The 16,564-nt window shown below is 40.5% G+C and overlaps 1 protein-coding gene across 7 annotated transcripts in view; it reads left to right on the top strand.

The window, feature by feature from the left end:
- The window catches only part of LOC113152283 (discs large homolog 1-like protein), an 82,264-nt gene that overhangs the window by 2,382 nt on the left and 63,318 nt on the right, over positions 1-16,564 (top strand). For 5 of the 7 annotated variants that reach the window (XM_026345446.1, XM_026345439.1, XM_026345440.1 and 2 more), the window contains exons 3-4: positions 734-1,574; positions 1,972-2,068. In XM_026345446.1, the coding sequence (XP_026201231.1) occupies positions 734-1,574; positions 1,972-2,068 (938 nt within the window). Of the gene's footprint in view, positions 1-733; positions 1,575-1,971; positions 2,069-6,754; positions 6,803-12,586; positions 12,782-16,564 lie in introns of those variants that run through there. The other 2 variants (XM_026345445.1, XM_026345444.1) reach the window with 2 other exon arrangements.

The following is a 16,564-nucleotide window of genomic DNA, read 5'->3' on the forward strand; positions in this document are numbered from 1 at the left end:
TGGCTTCATCTTCTGTATCATATAACATGTTATAATACAGTTTATCTTCATGGGCTTGACTGTGTGTTAATTTCAATCTATGATGTCTGCATTCCCCGTCCTCATCCCACAGAACAATACCTCTTTTTTCTTTCTCTTTGTGAGCTCATTTAAAGTTGAACTCACTACTGTGTATGACTAAGGGTCAAAGGTTTCACTGCCCCCCTCTCTGCATACAGAACTGACAATTCTGCACACAACATAACAGTCAGCCTAACGTTTTCTGTGTGCTTACTCCTAAACTGTGAAGTAACAGTGTAATAAAGTATTTTATTGGTAACTTTGCATACTTATAACTGTTGTTGTGCGTAAATGTGGTAGCAGCACCCCCACACTGCCACTAGAGGTCGTCAGTGTATCATCTGTGGTGGGTTGGCGTGTTTATTGGTTCCTTGGATTATTTACCACTGTACCCTAATTAATCTGTAACACTTGATTAACGATTGATTACTTTAAAACCTTCCCATATAATTATTTAAATCATTGATTAATAACATGTCTTGCTTTGTCAGGTGAACTGTCCACAATATTTGGATACTCAGTTCAGAAAGATGTAAAACAAAAAAGGAGCATGTTGTTACCATGTGGAAGCTGTAACAGAGCATGTTTCTGTTTAAATTCTAAGTTTCAGAATTAGATTTTCATTTATACAACCAAACATTCAATCAATCAATCTCTCCTATTCTACTTTCAGATATCCAGGAGTACTATGAGCTGACCGTCCTTGCAGATAGCAAGTGTTCTTTGGAACAGACAGTGGACCAGACTCAGGGTCTTCAGAACATCCCTGCCTCCTCTAATGTGCCACAGTCAGAGGCCTCTTCTTGTCCCCTAAGTCCCCAGGCTTCTGGAGGACCATCTCAGCCAAAATCCCTAACTGACCAACACAGATCAATCAAATCCCCTGCCCCTCCAGTCCCATCTGGAATATCTGAAACAAAGCAATCTTCTCCAGCAGCACAGGCCAGTACACCTCAGTTGCAGCCAGCCAAGGTCAAGTACCGTGCACCTCTTCCTCCTGTCCAGTCTGGAGCCTCAAAACCCTTGGCAGCAGAAACCTGTAAACCCTCTTCACCCGTTGCTGCCACATCCCCCAGTGCCACAGGGAATGCTGTAGTAACTCCCAGTGGCTCCATAAAAACACCTACTGGAGTATCGCTGAATGGAACAAAGCCCCACCAGTCTACCACCATCTCTGGTGTTTCATCAGCAAGCTCCACCACCTCTGCTAATCCACAAAACATTCCTTCGTCTCCCGACCTGAACCTGGTGACTGTCTCAGCTCTTGTCTCCAGCACCATCAAAGGCCTGATACCGCCGACCACTCCTGACAAACTCACCCCCACCAGCACCACTCCTGGCATCAGTCCAGTCACAGACGCTCCATTAATTTCTACACCAAGCACCAAGAATCAAGGACTAAGCACAGTCTTTTCCACAACAAGTCCAACTAGCCCCAACCAGGGGAAATCCAACTTAAGCAGCCACAGCCCTACTGGTCCTCCAGAGCCTTTGCTTAAAGGACCTCAACTCAGGTACCGTATCTCCAACAATGAGCATTTATTTTAGAGGTTACATTAGCTGACCATAGATAACTAAATAGATAGATGGTTAGATTATGTGGTTAATTAGCATTGAGTTGCTCAAAAACATTTAGAAGCAGATATCTCTGCTCTTGCAACTCCTGTTCTATGAGTCTGACTTCATGCAAGCACCTCTCAACAATTGAAAAAGATTATTTGCTGTAGCTTGAATTGATTAATTTATTGTAACTATACTAGTCATAGTAAATTACTTCTACTTATTTCTAAAATTGAAAGCAAAAATCCCATTTTAAGAAGAAACAAATGTTGATGCTGTTAAATGTAATGAATAGTATATTGAGAATGTTGGCACGTTGGTGAAGTGAGTAATATAGATTTCTGTGCGTAGTCCAACCAGCCTCGGGCCAGTAAAAGTCACTTCGCCAAGCCACAGCCATGGTCCAGCCAGCCCCACGTCAGCTTCAATCCCACTGACTCCCAAAAAGGTAAGGCATTCCTGTTGTTTTTGTTAGTGCCCACAAATCCTGTAGGAAATCTCTCTCGACAGAGTTTAATGTGTATTGGGTCCTATCCAAACGTGGGTGATCTCAGTTCTTTGGTGGTAAGTTTGAGATTACAGTAGAGCTGTGCAGTTCTCCAAAAGAAAGAACATTATGTTTTCTAAAGAGGAACAAATGAAAAAGAGCCTCTGTCATATCCCAGTGTCTGGGAGAGCTGTCAGGTTGGGTGATTGATGTGTATATACACCATGTTTTGTTTCAGCTTCCTGATTGTGCCCAGTTTGTCTTTTGGAGTGATGCTGTCTTGTCAGTGGATGCAGATATCATCACCTTGCTGATGGAAAAAACACATTTATTGCCATTAAAGATGTAAAATTCAATGCAGCCATGATTGAAAAGTGTGATTTTTATTACAAATTATAAATCACATTATACAGATAATGAGGTTCGCAGCTAGAATTATTCAGAATTTATTGCTTCATGTCTCTTGTGTCACTGCTATCACATGGTAATGGGTATGATATGAGGCACAATATCATTCTTATTTTGCTGGAAAGATCCTTTTGAATCAGTACATCAGAAAGGCAAGTGGTGTTTGCAGAGGGCAGAATTAGATGGACAGTTGATTTATTGAGGCTGGCTGTTTGAACGCTGTCTTACATTGCTTTACATAATGTGACAAGGGGAATCAATTTAGTTCAGTAACATTTTATTGTCACGTAGAGTTAGCAGAATATCTTGTGCTGGTCTTATTGATTCTGCTGAAAAAGAAATAGAGTTGTTTTGAATAATTTGGGCTGTTTGGCTGCAGGCTTACAGGTTGTTGCTTTAGATATCTGATGATTTTGGTTTCTGCTAACTCCTGAGTGAAATATCTGGATCTTTAGCTTCTGAATACCCCCTCACTATGAAGATGTGTAAAGTGAAGGGGACGAATGGGGTGATTACTATTTCATATTGGCATATTGGCCTTATTAATTACTACAATGATAATTGGAAACTATTATTGGTGCTTATAATAGTTATCTTCTATGGAAATAAGCCTTTTTCAGCTTTTAGAATTTTGCTTAAGCGCCTTAAGGAGAAATCAAGAACCAATAATGACCCTGTCTGCAACCCAGTTAAGCATGGCTTTTTGTTGGCAGCAGTCAACAAAGAATGCACGACGAGGGAAGGGTGGAGCTGGACAGAAGTAGAGTAGGACAGGAATAGAAACCAATGTGAAATTGGGTGTATGCATGTGTATGTTGGTTTTATTAAATGGCTAACTTTTTCTGGCCTGGTGGTCTTATCGAAAGGTGTATAATATATCAACCGTAGTGATGTTGTGCTTCTTGAAAAAGACCAATACCCCCAGGGGTTGAAGTCCCATCTTTGTGTGAAGCTTCAGGGTGCATGTGGAGCTCTAAATTTGCAAATAACCACAGTCAAAGTTGAAAGTAGAGCATCTATTGCTACACCGCTGTGACTGTTCACTCAGTCTAACCCCCCACTCCTGCCAAACAGAGACTGACCTGATAAAACAGCAGAGAGTGGTGTGTGTGTAGTATATATACTCGTGTGAGTGCTTATGTCTGTGTATGCACAGTATGTCTGCTGCGTGAGTGTTCGGCTGTGCATCCATGTGTATGCGTTTATGTGCCTGTCTCCGCATGTTAGCCTGTCAGTTTTGTGTGTGTGTGCTGCATGTGTGCGGATACATATTCTGAGCCATGCACACTTTGAGGTCAAAATGTGGCTACCAGCTGCCATAAAATGAAGACAGCAGCTGGAAAACAAGAGGGCGGGTGGAGGTGCACCAGGACAGCTGCCATGTTTCCGAGTCGGCCTCTATTTTAGTGGAAAGGTCCTCTCTGACTGCACTAATGAAAGGACAGGTGGAGAGGACAAGAGAAAGGGAGGAGAGAGTGATTGAGAGATGAAAGTGGAGGATTAGAGGGGGTGACAGAGATGGACAGACGGCAGAAGGATGTCACCAACGAGAAGCTGAGTGGTGTGACGGGAAAGTTGAGGCTGGAAGATGTTTCGTTGAATGTTTGCCAGTCGGACTGGTGAGGATGGACTGCATCTGTATCCTCACTACCAAGGTGAGACATGGGAAGAGAGCAGGTATAGAGCAGAGCAGAGGAGATAAACGGGTCATGACAGGAGAGAACAGAGTGTGACAGCGTGGATGTACAGCTTTGGATCACATGTTCTAATAACTGAGCTATGAAGGTTTTGTAATTAGTGTATCATCATGGCATTCATTCATTTTCATAATTCTCATTATTTATTCTCTTTTTATTGAACTTTGTGTGATTAGGGTTCTAGGTTTTGAATATGAGTGTGAGGTTTGCAGTCCTTTCACTTAATACATCCAAATGTATTTTCATAATACACCACAGGTTTAGTAAATGATGGGAACTAAGTGCACCTGCTCACAATAAGCCGTATCAAGAGTGGGAAACGTTGCTTCTTATGTAGATGGGTTGGTGCACTCTGTGAATGAGCAGGCTATAAAGTGATATCTTAGTGCCCTAGTGAAGCAGCTCTAATGGGAATGCCGAACTGTTGCTCAGCTGTTGGTGTGACAACATGTGGCACCCAGAGAGATAGGAAACTGGGTTGAGAGGACACACACTTCAAAAGAAGAGCCATCTGACTGGCTGTAGGTAGCTGACGATACACTGGTTGACTGACTGACTGGTCTCAAGGCAGGAGTGAATACTTGGCTAGAAACAAGGAAGCAAAATTAAACACAGACATTATGCACATATGTCAATGCTCCAAAACGCATGGCCCATTTTAAAGCAACTAAATCAGCGAGAACTGGGATAGCATCCAGTCCCCAGCAATTGTGCATAGCATAGGCATAAATAATAGGTGGGATGAAGAATTTAACTTTAGTTACTGTTTAGATATTAGACTGTAGACCACTACAACCTGATCCTGCTAGTTTAAATCCAGCATTTGTCTAGAGATAATGGAGATTACTGCATGTCATACAGACTTAACCATAGTTAACAATTTCCCATGAGGAAACTATATATAAAAAAAAGACCTTGGTAAATCTTGATTCACAGATTTGTCTGCCACCTTCACAGGTGGTAGAACCACACTGGCTGCATAAAGGGCAAACAGTTTTACCACTAGGTCACCCTGCCACCTTCTTATCAGGAATTAGCAATCAGGAGCATGAACTTATCCTGTAATGCTGGCAAACACTGGGCCTGGGTCTTTGAGACTGGACAGAAAATCAAACGTGAAAAACTGAAAGTTTGCCAAAGATTTCTAAAGAAGTCCTTATTACAGTATGAGAAGGAAACAACAGAGAGAGGCTGCACGATCCATGGTGACACATCAAACAGATGTGATAAATGAGATAAAGTGCACAAGGGCTGTGACACACACAGACATACTCAAGTAAGTCTGCAGGGATTCTGTCTCACGTTCATCTGGTTAATCTTGTTTATCTCATTAGGTTAAAGGATTGAAAAACAGAGAGTGTTAGGTTTCTGCTAGAAAATGTTACACTACATGGTCTCTCGTCTCTTTTATCCAATCAGCATTTTGACATTTTGAGTAACAAGTACAAATGGATCTTATATGAAGAAAACATGGATACAGCCACTAAGCAATATGCATTGATGGGAAACAAGTAATATCAGATGTTTAATATTAGAAAAAGTGCAGAAAGGAGACCTAAAGTAAAAGAGGAAAAGACCGGAGATGTGGGTAATGCAAAATAATTTAAAACGATCAAGAACACTTTATGGATGCAAAATGTCAAGTCAAGTTTTATTTATATAACACTTTTCAGAACTTACATTACATTTTGTCATTTGGCAGATGCTTTTATTCATAGTGACTTGCAAGGTAAGCGTAAGGAGGTCTTCCCTAAGGACCCCTACTGGATGTAAGCCACAACATCCACTGTGTCACTTGTTTCTTGCTGAACAAGTTAAATAACACAGGAACCCATTTGCACTACTACTGAACCACTGAATGGACACACTGACTGTGAACGTTCAGTTGTATTGTAGAGATTGTTGTCAGGCATCAGTATTCTCCTCTCTGTCTTACCCAATCCTCTTCATCTCTGTGATATATCCCGTCTTAAATCCACCCTGTTTTTATCAGTGAGCGATTGCTGTTTGGTCTTACTTAGAGTCACTGGCCTCCTGTGCTCCAAGAGATCGAGAGTCGCTCTTAAGAGGCTTACCTTAGGCTGCTAATAGACTTTACAGAGGTGGAGCTATTTTAGGATGGACAACGATGAAGATAGGGAGGAAAAAATGTGCGAGAGACACATATAGACTGAAAGAGAAGAAAGTTTGTGAGCACCTTGCATTCTTAGCTTTGCAGGGATATTTTACTTGCTTTATTAGGAAACTCCATGCTGCATCATTCCATGGATCCATTCATCTGTGCAACTGTCCAGCTGGATTGTACTTGTGAGGACGGGTCACAGCTGACAAATTAATCAACATAGAAAGGAATGAGAGGAGAGAAGACGGGGGAGAGAACTTCCCAACCAGCTGTAGTTCTGCTGTACTCTGGGTTTTGCAATGTAGAACCGATGCAGCAGGTCAGCTCGCTTCATTACATCCTCAGCAAAATGTGGCTTCCACACGTGTTGTGAAGACTTTGACAAGGTTTGTAGGTGTACTGACACCTGGGTCGGCCAGAGGGCTACATGAGAAGATGGACCATCACAGCTCTGCGTCTATAATCAATGTAATGTATCTTCACTTATTTTTATTTCAGTCTTCTCACTTTCTGCTTTTTGATGTGTAGCTCACTGACTCACTAAGTAGTCTTATAGTTAGGGCAGAGAGTACCCTGGTCAGCATTAGTACTGACCATCAGGCATTTTATCTGTGTGTAAACACAGTATCTATATTTAAATAGATATTGCACATGCACAAATATTTTGAATGGCAACTAAGTGCTTATCAAAATTTCTTGGAACAAGATGTGTACCATGTCCCTCTGAAACACTGTGTCCCGGTCTCTGATCATGTTGCGGCTGCACAGAATAGTATCAGAGGTGCTAGGAATCACGGAGGTTGGCTGATGTCCAACAGGAGCTGAGTAATTAGGAGTTAGTTAGTCCAGGGTCAGAGGTCATGGCCTTAACATTAAGTTGTTAGCTGTTTTCTAATGAGTAGTTGCTATACTACCCAGATAGTTACTTCTTCTTTGCTGTTAGTTTTCCAAATTATAAAATGCATCTAATTACACAATTTGATGTGAGTGTTTGTTGCAGTCCCTGAATGGAACTGCACTGATAATACTTTTATATGGTTAAGATTTTTTGTTGAGAGAAAAGCCATTAGTCACTGAACTGGCCCACAGCTAGCTAGGGTGCTGTTAACTAGAGCTGTTTCTCAGCCCAGATCTGTCCAAGTCCACATCCCTGAATCCAAGCCAAATCCGTAAGCCACACATGGACGAGAGCCAGCTCACATTTGGCTTTCAGGCTGCAGACCTCAGCTACAATCAGCTCAATTTGGCTGGTTACCAGGGTCAGCTCTGGGGGCAGGATTGAGAGGAGCTCGTCTTAAAAAAGAAAATCACCTGGCTGAAAATGGATGCAAGCGTGGTGCCAAGACTATAGCGAGATACCCTTATGATGGAGAGTAGTAGTAATTTGTGGGTGAACAATGTTCTAAACACAGGAACAGATGACTCGTTTCTTTTTTTTTTTTTACTACTGGTGTGAGCAGATGTGCTCCCTCCTGTCACAGAGACAGGAAGTTGTTAACTGTGTGACCTCCTCTTGTTCAGTCTCTCTCACTCTCTCTGTTGGTTTGGTCAAACTAACAGGATAACATTAACGTATTCAGCACATGTCATACCTGAGTGCAGCCAGGACACCTAATCCCATTACGCAGTCTGTGAAGCTAAACACAGTCAGGAAGATTCTGATCCAGGTGAAGTTATCTGTAAGTTGAGTCATGGCAGCGGGACCTTCTCCAGGTTGGTTTTACTTCACACCTGACCCGATTAGACCTTCCATTGTTTCTTCTAATGAACCTATTTAGGCCAGGTGTGTAGTGAAACCAACCTGAAGGATGAATTTGTGGACTCCAACCAACTATCCTCAGACTGAAGAAGCTACTTGGATGAGTAGTGAACTTTTCAACCTAACAGGGAAGTTCAGTTGCCATGACTCAACTTCCAGATACATAGACACACACCTATAAAAGAAACGTAAACACGTACACGAGCAACAAGGTAATCAGGTTTGTTCCAGTTCAGTCTTATGATGTGTTTTTCAGGAAGAGACAATTAGAGTTTAGAGTCAACATGTCTTAGTGGAGTCACGACATTTGACATGTTGAACTGGTCTTTAGTGTAAAAGAAACAGCTGCAGTGTCAACAAATTAGCTGAATGTTTTATTTCACATTAGACCCTTCGTTATACAGTCATTAAAAATGTTATTCTACTCTTAGAGATTGAACAATGTATTACTGCTCTGCTGTACAGTGTTTATATGCATACCGTATGTTAATACAACTGATTTAGGTGTTAAATCCTAAAATAACTTTGACACAGAAGGTCATAAAAACATGAAAGACACAAAATGCATATTTAGAGAACACAGTTCAAATGCTGCTGTATCTGTGTTTTACCACATAGTGGCACTATATGTATGACAAACACAGCAGTATGATCGTTGCTCAAATTGTAGCTGACTCTTCTGCCTTTGTTATTTCTCTACTGCTATTGTATCCCAGCATATTAACTGTCCCAACTTATTCAATATGTCACAGTACAAAACAGAAACAGAAAAACGACTTCTTCTACTGCGTTGTTGGTATGTGTTGCTCCAAAGTTTCAGCAGGAGTCAGTATGTCCTCATGCAGCATATAAAAGAGAGGGAGAGATGAATATACAGAGGACAACTCACTGATGTGGAAACTGAAGAGACAGCTGGTTAAAGCTGACCATGTGACCATATTTGAAATGTTGATGTATGGAGTCTTTTTTGATTCGTCAGTGTGTCGAAAGGAGAATCCACCGTGATTGGCTATGAAGGGAGTGCATAAGGTTTCCACACACAAACACATGGCGTAGTTATTTCTGTGCTGGCTGACCTACTAATGTTAACAGTGTATGCCTGCTAGGCTCATGAGGTAGCATCCTCTCTCTCTCCCTCTGTCTTTCTCTCTCTCCTATTTGTTTCTCATTCATTATTTTCTACATTATCTTCTATTGCAATTTTCTTTCCTATATTCTTTCATTGTTGTGTGATGTCATTACACTCACATCGTGTTTTATGAGCCATATGAGCCAGAATGCCTGTGGCTATCCCAGATGCGTGTGTTTGCGTGTGTGTGCATGAGTATGGACACATGTCAGCAGGATATCTGTCTGTTTCTTGTCAAACACATATACTGTAGCCGGTCTCAGCAGAGCTTGCATTCTTTATGTAAAATCCATGTCAGAAAGGTTAGTGTCCAATTCCAGATCATAATATCATCCGGTTATTATTACCACTCTTCAAATTAATCTGAATTTACTTTATCAAGCTCCTGCATTTACTCTGGGAAGAACTTGCAGCATATGTAGACTCTTTACTGGTCTAGGTCATTGGAGTGAAAAACAATCTGGTTGAGTCCTGGAAAAGTGTCATTTGAATTTGTTTCTTTTGGATAATTCTCCACAAAAAGACGGCAGCAAGAAATGACGTTTGCTTTAACAAATGCAGTCAGACAGTATTTGTAGGTGTTTTACCATCTTCTTGAAGAAGAAAATGAACATGGTGATGATGATATTGACTACATATTTGTTTTTGTGGAGAAGAAACTAGTGTAAAAATAGGACTGAAATATTATTATGAAAAGACTCCAGCAAATACGGAGAGGAATTTGAGATTCATAATTTACAAAGAGTAATGAGGATGAACGGAAACCCCATGAAACTGTTCATCTTATAATTAAATGAAGAAAAGTTTCTCAAAGTGCAGAGACATTTAAAGATGAATTTTCTAAAATGCTTACAATGTCTAGTTTTAACTGTTATTCCGTTTCACATACACACAAAGTTCTGCAATGTTCTGCATAAGAAAGCTTCCTGAGGTTAAAGTCCCTGTTGCGCTCAGAGGAACCTTTCACGTCATTGCATTATTTATGAGTTGTCTACCTGCATCAACTTCTGAACTCTAAAGTAATTGGCTCCATCAAGCTTGAATATTTTATCTTCATACCGTTAGAATAATTGTTATGGATTACTGATTACTGCTTTAAATGTAACCTAAGGTACAATCTTGTTTTGCGAATTAATTGCTTTATCAGCAAACCTCTAATTTAACTTTTGATATTATCAGCTAGTGTCTCTCTGTCAGTTTCCATTTTTCCTGTATTTGTCCGTGTATTCCCAGTGAGTGACCTCAAAATCACCTCTTTGCTCGTTTCGCTCGCTTCATCCTCTGCTTGCTGACACACATTGTTTCCCTCTCTCCTTCTTCGTGTGTCGTGCTGCGTTGTTTGTTTTTCCAGTCGAGGTGAGAAAGCAGAGACGACCACAGAGATACTACTGTGCGTGTTTGAGACTGTGTGTCTATGTGTCTCTGTGTGTGATGGTCCAGATGGCCCAGCCGTCAGCATCAAGAGCCTTAGTTTATCAGTGTGCTTTGACCTGTTTGACTTCCTCTGCCCTTTAGCTCCCATTAATCCCCTCTATTAATGTCATCACATTTCTTGGGTATTAGACAGCAGTTTGATGGCATCACCTTGAGTTTCTGACAAATTGTGATGGTATTTGGGGACATTTTAAATCAAACTGTATGTATCATAAGAAGAAGCATAAATCTTGATAACATCTCTAAATAGGAGTTTAGTAAAAGTTTCACAGCAGCGTGTAGATTGTGTTTCCCTTGAAACAGCTGGAGAAAGTTCTCATTAGCTGCTGTCTTGTAGTGAAATTTATCACATTTCACTATTAATAGCCGGATAATCAGACAATGTCCTGTCAGTATTCTACACCTAAGTCCATGTTCAGATGACAAAAAACTTTTTCTCATTTTATTAGGTCTTGATTCAGCAGTGGTGCCAACACCGAGGGCTCCAGCAAAAAAAATGCAAGGTTGTCGAGCAAAAAAGTTAAACCTGACTCAGCTTTTGCTGCAGCGATGCAGCGATCACTCGATAACACGCTGCAGTGGCCAAACAAATACCTGCAAGTACACATTTCTGGTAGATTATTTTTTAGCGTATGTGTAACACTTGCAAGAAAAGCAAACTACTGTCTTGACACCCTGAATATTATAAACTGCTGTAGTATTTTGTTGTGAGATAAATGTTCACCCCCACCAACAATGTGCTAAAAAAACTGTGTTAAAAAATCTCAGAAAGTGTAGATGAAACTTTACATCATGTTAGAGAAAGTTAATGTTTGTTTTTATGTTGAGATTTCTTTTGTGGTTGATGGTTTTTACAGATTGTTTCCATCACGCTGTTGGTGGTTCAGTGTCCTGTTCACCTGTGGTTTGAAATGGTCCAATGCCAAAGTTGTTGCTCTACAGCCAGCACAACAGCTGTGCTGTGTTTAAATGTCAATTGGACAAGTCACCCCAGTAAAGTCTGTGTGAGTGTGTTTGGGTGTTCATGGCTTGTGACTCTGTGTGATGTAACGACATTGTCTCTGCTTCACTCATTCACTATGTCTCTCTACCGCTCTCTTTCTCTCCACCACTGTATTTGGTCAATTCAATCTTCACTAGCCCGTATAATACTGTACCCTTATCCCCCTCCTGCTCGCTCTTTGTGTGCGTGCTGTTGTACATACAAAGCAGCAAGAAGAAAAAAAAGACAGGTGAAAAGAGAGAGCATGCTTTTTAAACCTCCCTCAACCCCAGTGTGCAGGTCTCTGCTCTTTCTCTGTCTTTCTTTTTGTCTATCATTGATCTTGCTGTTGAGAGGCGGGTCAAGGGAAGCAGTGGAGCGAACCGAGGGAAAGTGAGCAAGCCATGGAGAGAGAGAGAGCGGGAGAGAGAGAGAAAGAGAGAGAGAGAGAGAGAGAGAAAACAAGAGAGGCAAGAGAGAGAGAAGGGAAGCGATAGAACGAGAGGCAAATACTCATACAGATAGAGAGAGTACAGATAGAGGACTGGGACTGCTGCTGCAGAGGAGGACATCAGAGACCACATCCATACTGACACATACACACACTCACATACATACAAACACACATTCATTCATGCACACACACACACACACACACACACACTAACTCACACATGCTGACAACAATAACACACCAACACACACACACATGCTAACCCATTGTGACACACACACATACACACGCGCGCGCTGACGCACAGGAAGACAGTGACCATGTTGCTCCCTGCGTCCTGACCAGCTATGAGGATTACACTGGTGAAGATGATGATGAAGATGAGAGCAATGAAGAGTGTGAGGGAGAGGACGCCGGCCTGCCACAGCTGAGGACTGTAGCCAGGCGGTGGGGGGAAGAGGGGGTGGGGGGCTCCGGCGGAGTTTGGGATTCTGGGATGGGATGGAGCGTGGTTGATAGAGCGCATGCATGTGCATGTGTGCGTGCGGATGTGTGTGAATGTATATTGTGTGTGTGAAGGCTAGGATGCCCCCCCAGCGCGGGACCAGCTAGCTAACATTAGCCACATGTTGTGCCACTGCAAAGTAGCATGCACCAACAACACCATATCTCTGATGTTTGGATGCAAGGTACGTAGAGAGCTTTATGTGTTTGTGTGTGTGTGTGTGTGTGTGAGAGAGAGAGAGAGAGAGAGAGAGAGAGAGAGAGAGAGACGCAGGGAGTTAGAGGTAAAGTAATGGACAGAGAGAGAGAGAGAGAGAGAGCAAATGTGCTGAGAGAGAAAAGGAAAGGTGACTCTGGGTGAGAGTTAGTAGCCGGCAGGAGAGTGAGAAAGAGGCAGAGGGAGATAGAGGTAGGAGCTGTGTGGGATTATTAGAGAGTTAGACTTAAGGGAGAACGATCTTACAAACTCCACAGTCAGTTCATCTGCAGCAATCTGTGGACTCTCGCTGCTTTTACTGTTTTAATTCAGCTCTTAAAGTCATGTAGGTCTTTTGTAAACACGACGGAATGTAAATGCAAATAATGTATGATAATATATGTCTGCATAATTATAATGAAGTCACTGTGACATCCTGGCAAATTTATGTTAAACCTGCGTTCATTGAGGAAGAGTTGTAAATCTATTACATATTACGTTTAAATGTCAAGATTACTAAAACATCTACCTGATATAAAGTACACAAAGTACTGCACAGATGTGGACAGTGGACAGATTTCCATGGGAATAAAAGCTGTGGGAATAAATCAAACACTAAAACTGCAGGTTGTAAAATAAAAAACAAGGCATCTTATTTACCAGTTTCTTAAATTTAGGGTAATATTGTTTTTGTGTTAAATTTGTTCTGAAAAAGAAAAGTTTATCCCGGATTCATGACCTTTGTTCTTGTATATTGATATATTGACGTACTGTATACTCATAAATGCCATTGTCCTCGAAAGTTAAAAGCACGTTCTAGTTGTTTCTGGTCAGCATAGGCACACCAACCAGTTCTCAAGTGGAGGAACCCCTTCAGAAAGTGAACATTAGTTCATAGTATTTATTTCCAATTTTATATGGAAGGTAGCAAAGTAGATGGCAGGATACTGGTGCAGTGACTTGAATAGCACCGTAGCAAAGATCTTGGATTGGATCTTGAATTCTTGTTGGGGATTTTGCATTTGGAGGTTACTTGTTGCTTGGTTTGCTGCTACACTTTTATTGCTGCAGTTCAATAACAAAAAGGTCTTGGTGAAGTGCTGTACATCACAGGTCCTATGTGTTAACCCTGTAGCACTGCAGGAGAGTATCATATCATGTAGTAAATGAAGGGGTGGATCTCAAGCGTCCCACGCTTTGTTTCTTTAACACTTACTTTTGTTTGATTAAAAATAAGACTTTTCTGCACCCTGAAGCTGAAGGCGTCCCTGTGGGATAATTAAATAACATCAGCACATGCTAGGTGAACGAGCTTTGGCTAAAATTGGCAAAGTACTTTGAGACGGTTGAGTGAAGAATCAACTCATGAAATATTGAAGTTCCACCCAAGTGCTTAAGAAACTGTGCCTTTGATGTGGATGTGCTGTTGGTACACTGTGCTGTATTTATTAAACACACAGCTAACCCAAAAATGGCTTCATAAGTGGCTTTATGAGCTTTTTCAAACTGCAGTTAAAACCGATTATGAAGTAGAGAAAAGCAAAAGGAAAGAGAACGTTTAAAAACATGAGATGTTTCATCTCAGTATTATTTGAATGGAGAAATCTTTAGATGGAGAGAAGGGTGTTCATATACAGTGCTGTCATTTAAGAAGATATCATTGGATTGCGTGTGTGTGTGTGTGTGTGCGTGCATGGGTGTCCTGTTGTCCAGTTCAGCAGTTAGGCTATAATAAACTGTGCAGACTTCACTTCTGTCCTATTCGATCACCTCACCATGTCAGCCTGTTAGATAGAGGCAGGCCGAGAGACAACTGCTCTACTGGAGCTATAAGGAGAGAAAGAGAGTCGACGTGGGAGTGTGACACATTAGTTTTGTCCTCTAGAAGTAGAACTGGAGAGGGTAATGAGTGACCATGTCGTGAGAATAATAAGATATTGGCGATTGTCTGTAGAAAAGACTTTTGGTTGTGTTGGTCAGTCACCAGGATTTCTGTCAGATTGTCGACAGCAGTGATTGATTCAGTGGGCAAAAGCAACGTTGATTAACTTTCACCTGTTCGTCTAACTGGGCGACATTTGTGCCTTGATTACTTATCAGTGATATAGAAGATAAAACAGTGCAGAAAATGTCAGTATCTGAATGTAGACCATTTATTTTTAAATTAGTTACACATCATACATTTTTTGCGTAACATTAACATTTGCCAGGAGTATTATTTTTTGTATGATTGTAACAATATACTAAAACAGTTTTATAAAAATAATACATTTTATTATTTAAAAATTACAAAATAGCATTGACAATGTGGCAAACTCAGTTAAAAGTGTGACTAAGCTTAATAAAAGATGCTGCTACTACAATACAGTAATGACAGTTTTGAAATATATTTGATGTCGTGTGAACCCTTTAATTTTTTTCTAGTTCTGCATATATAAAATTACTGCAATATAAGAAGCCAACCAACATGCCTGAGTTGTTGCTGCTCTGACAGGATGAATGGACCAAAATCCATACAAGCTGATAAACACTTACTGGAAATACAAAAAAGGGATCACACTAGGTACAGAAACAGGCTCACAGGCTTTTTATCTCACAAACGCACACAACACACAGAACAGGATTATTTTAACCAACAGTAAATAAATAAATACATGTATTTTTGTTGGTTTGCTCCTTTTAGACACTATTTATGAATTTATGAAGACCTTTTGTAGTTGTGATGAATTAACATTATTACTTTCACATACTTTTAATATTTAGAAGACTCACAGTAAAGTATACGGAGGCCTTTAAAATTAAACTGCATCCCTCAAGTCAACATCTTAACATTCTCTGTCAATCAATAATACCAAGAGTTGAAGCAATATTTTTAAAACTACCGCACCGATAAATTCAAATCACAACTGGTAAAATCTACTGAGCAGACACTCACACAGTGTAAAGTTTGATCGAAATCACATAGAAACGTAAAATGCTGTAGAAGCGTAGCAGAGAAACTACATTTTAAATACATGAGGGTGGACAAAATTAATTTTACCGAGCCAGCAATGCGTCCATTTCTGAGGCTGTTTAAGTGCCCGGGAAGATAAATCAAACACACCTCAACTAGGTCAGACATTTCAACACATTCAAAATAGATGAATCTCTTCCTCTATTTCTGCTCAGGCCAGTGTATTTTTACTGAGGCGACAATTTACTGACTGAAACTATGGTGAAAGCCAGGTAAGGAAAATTGGCTATGTCGATTGAGCTGTTTAAAATACTGTAGGTTTATTTTAGAAGCTTTTTCAGGCACGTTACACTACTTTTCTTTTTCATATTTGCTTTTAAATAATAAAATTACTGATGTTTTATGTTCCCAGAGATATGTTTAAAGAGCATTTCCCACGTTTGTGGGCTTAGGTTTAGAAACCCTGAATATAAGCTTCCTGGAAACCACAAGAACCTGGTCCAGGTTGTGCAATGGTGACAGTTAAATAGATGAAACACAACTGAGAAACAATATGAATTGCAGAATAATATATAGTTTTTAAAACAGGTGCATCATTCTGTTGATGGGAACATAAAGTGAACACAGCAATGCATTCGAATAGTGTTAGAAATTTAGTAGAAGCTCAGTCAATAATTTACAAATTGATTTAATAATTGGATAACTTGATATTGTGAATCATTTGTAATTCTTACTGTCACTTTGTCATTGTGCCTAAATTAATCTGGTCATCAGTGGTTATCCGATGTTCTTGCTTTGGCAATATGTACGTTCGAGCTT

The sequence above is a fragment of the Anabas testudineus genome, chromosome 4 (assembly GCF_900324465.2).
Source record: "Anabas testudineus chromosome 4, fAnaTes1.2, whole genome shotgun sequence".
Taxonomy (NCBI): Eukaryota; Metazoa; Chordata; class Actinopteri; order Anabantiformes; family Anabantidae; genus Anabas; species Anabas testudineus.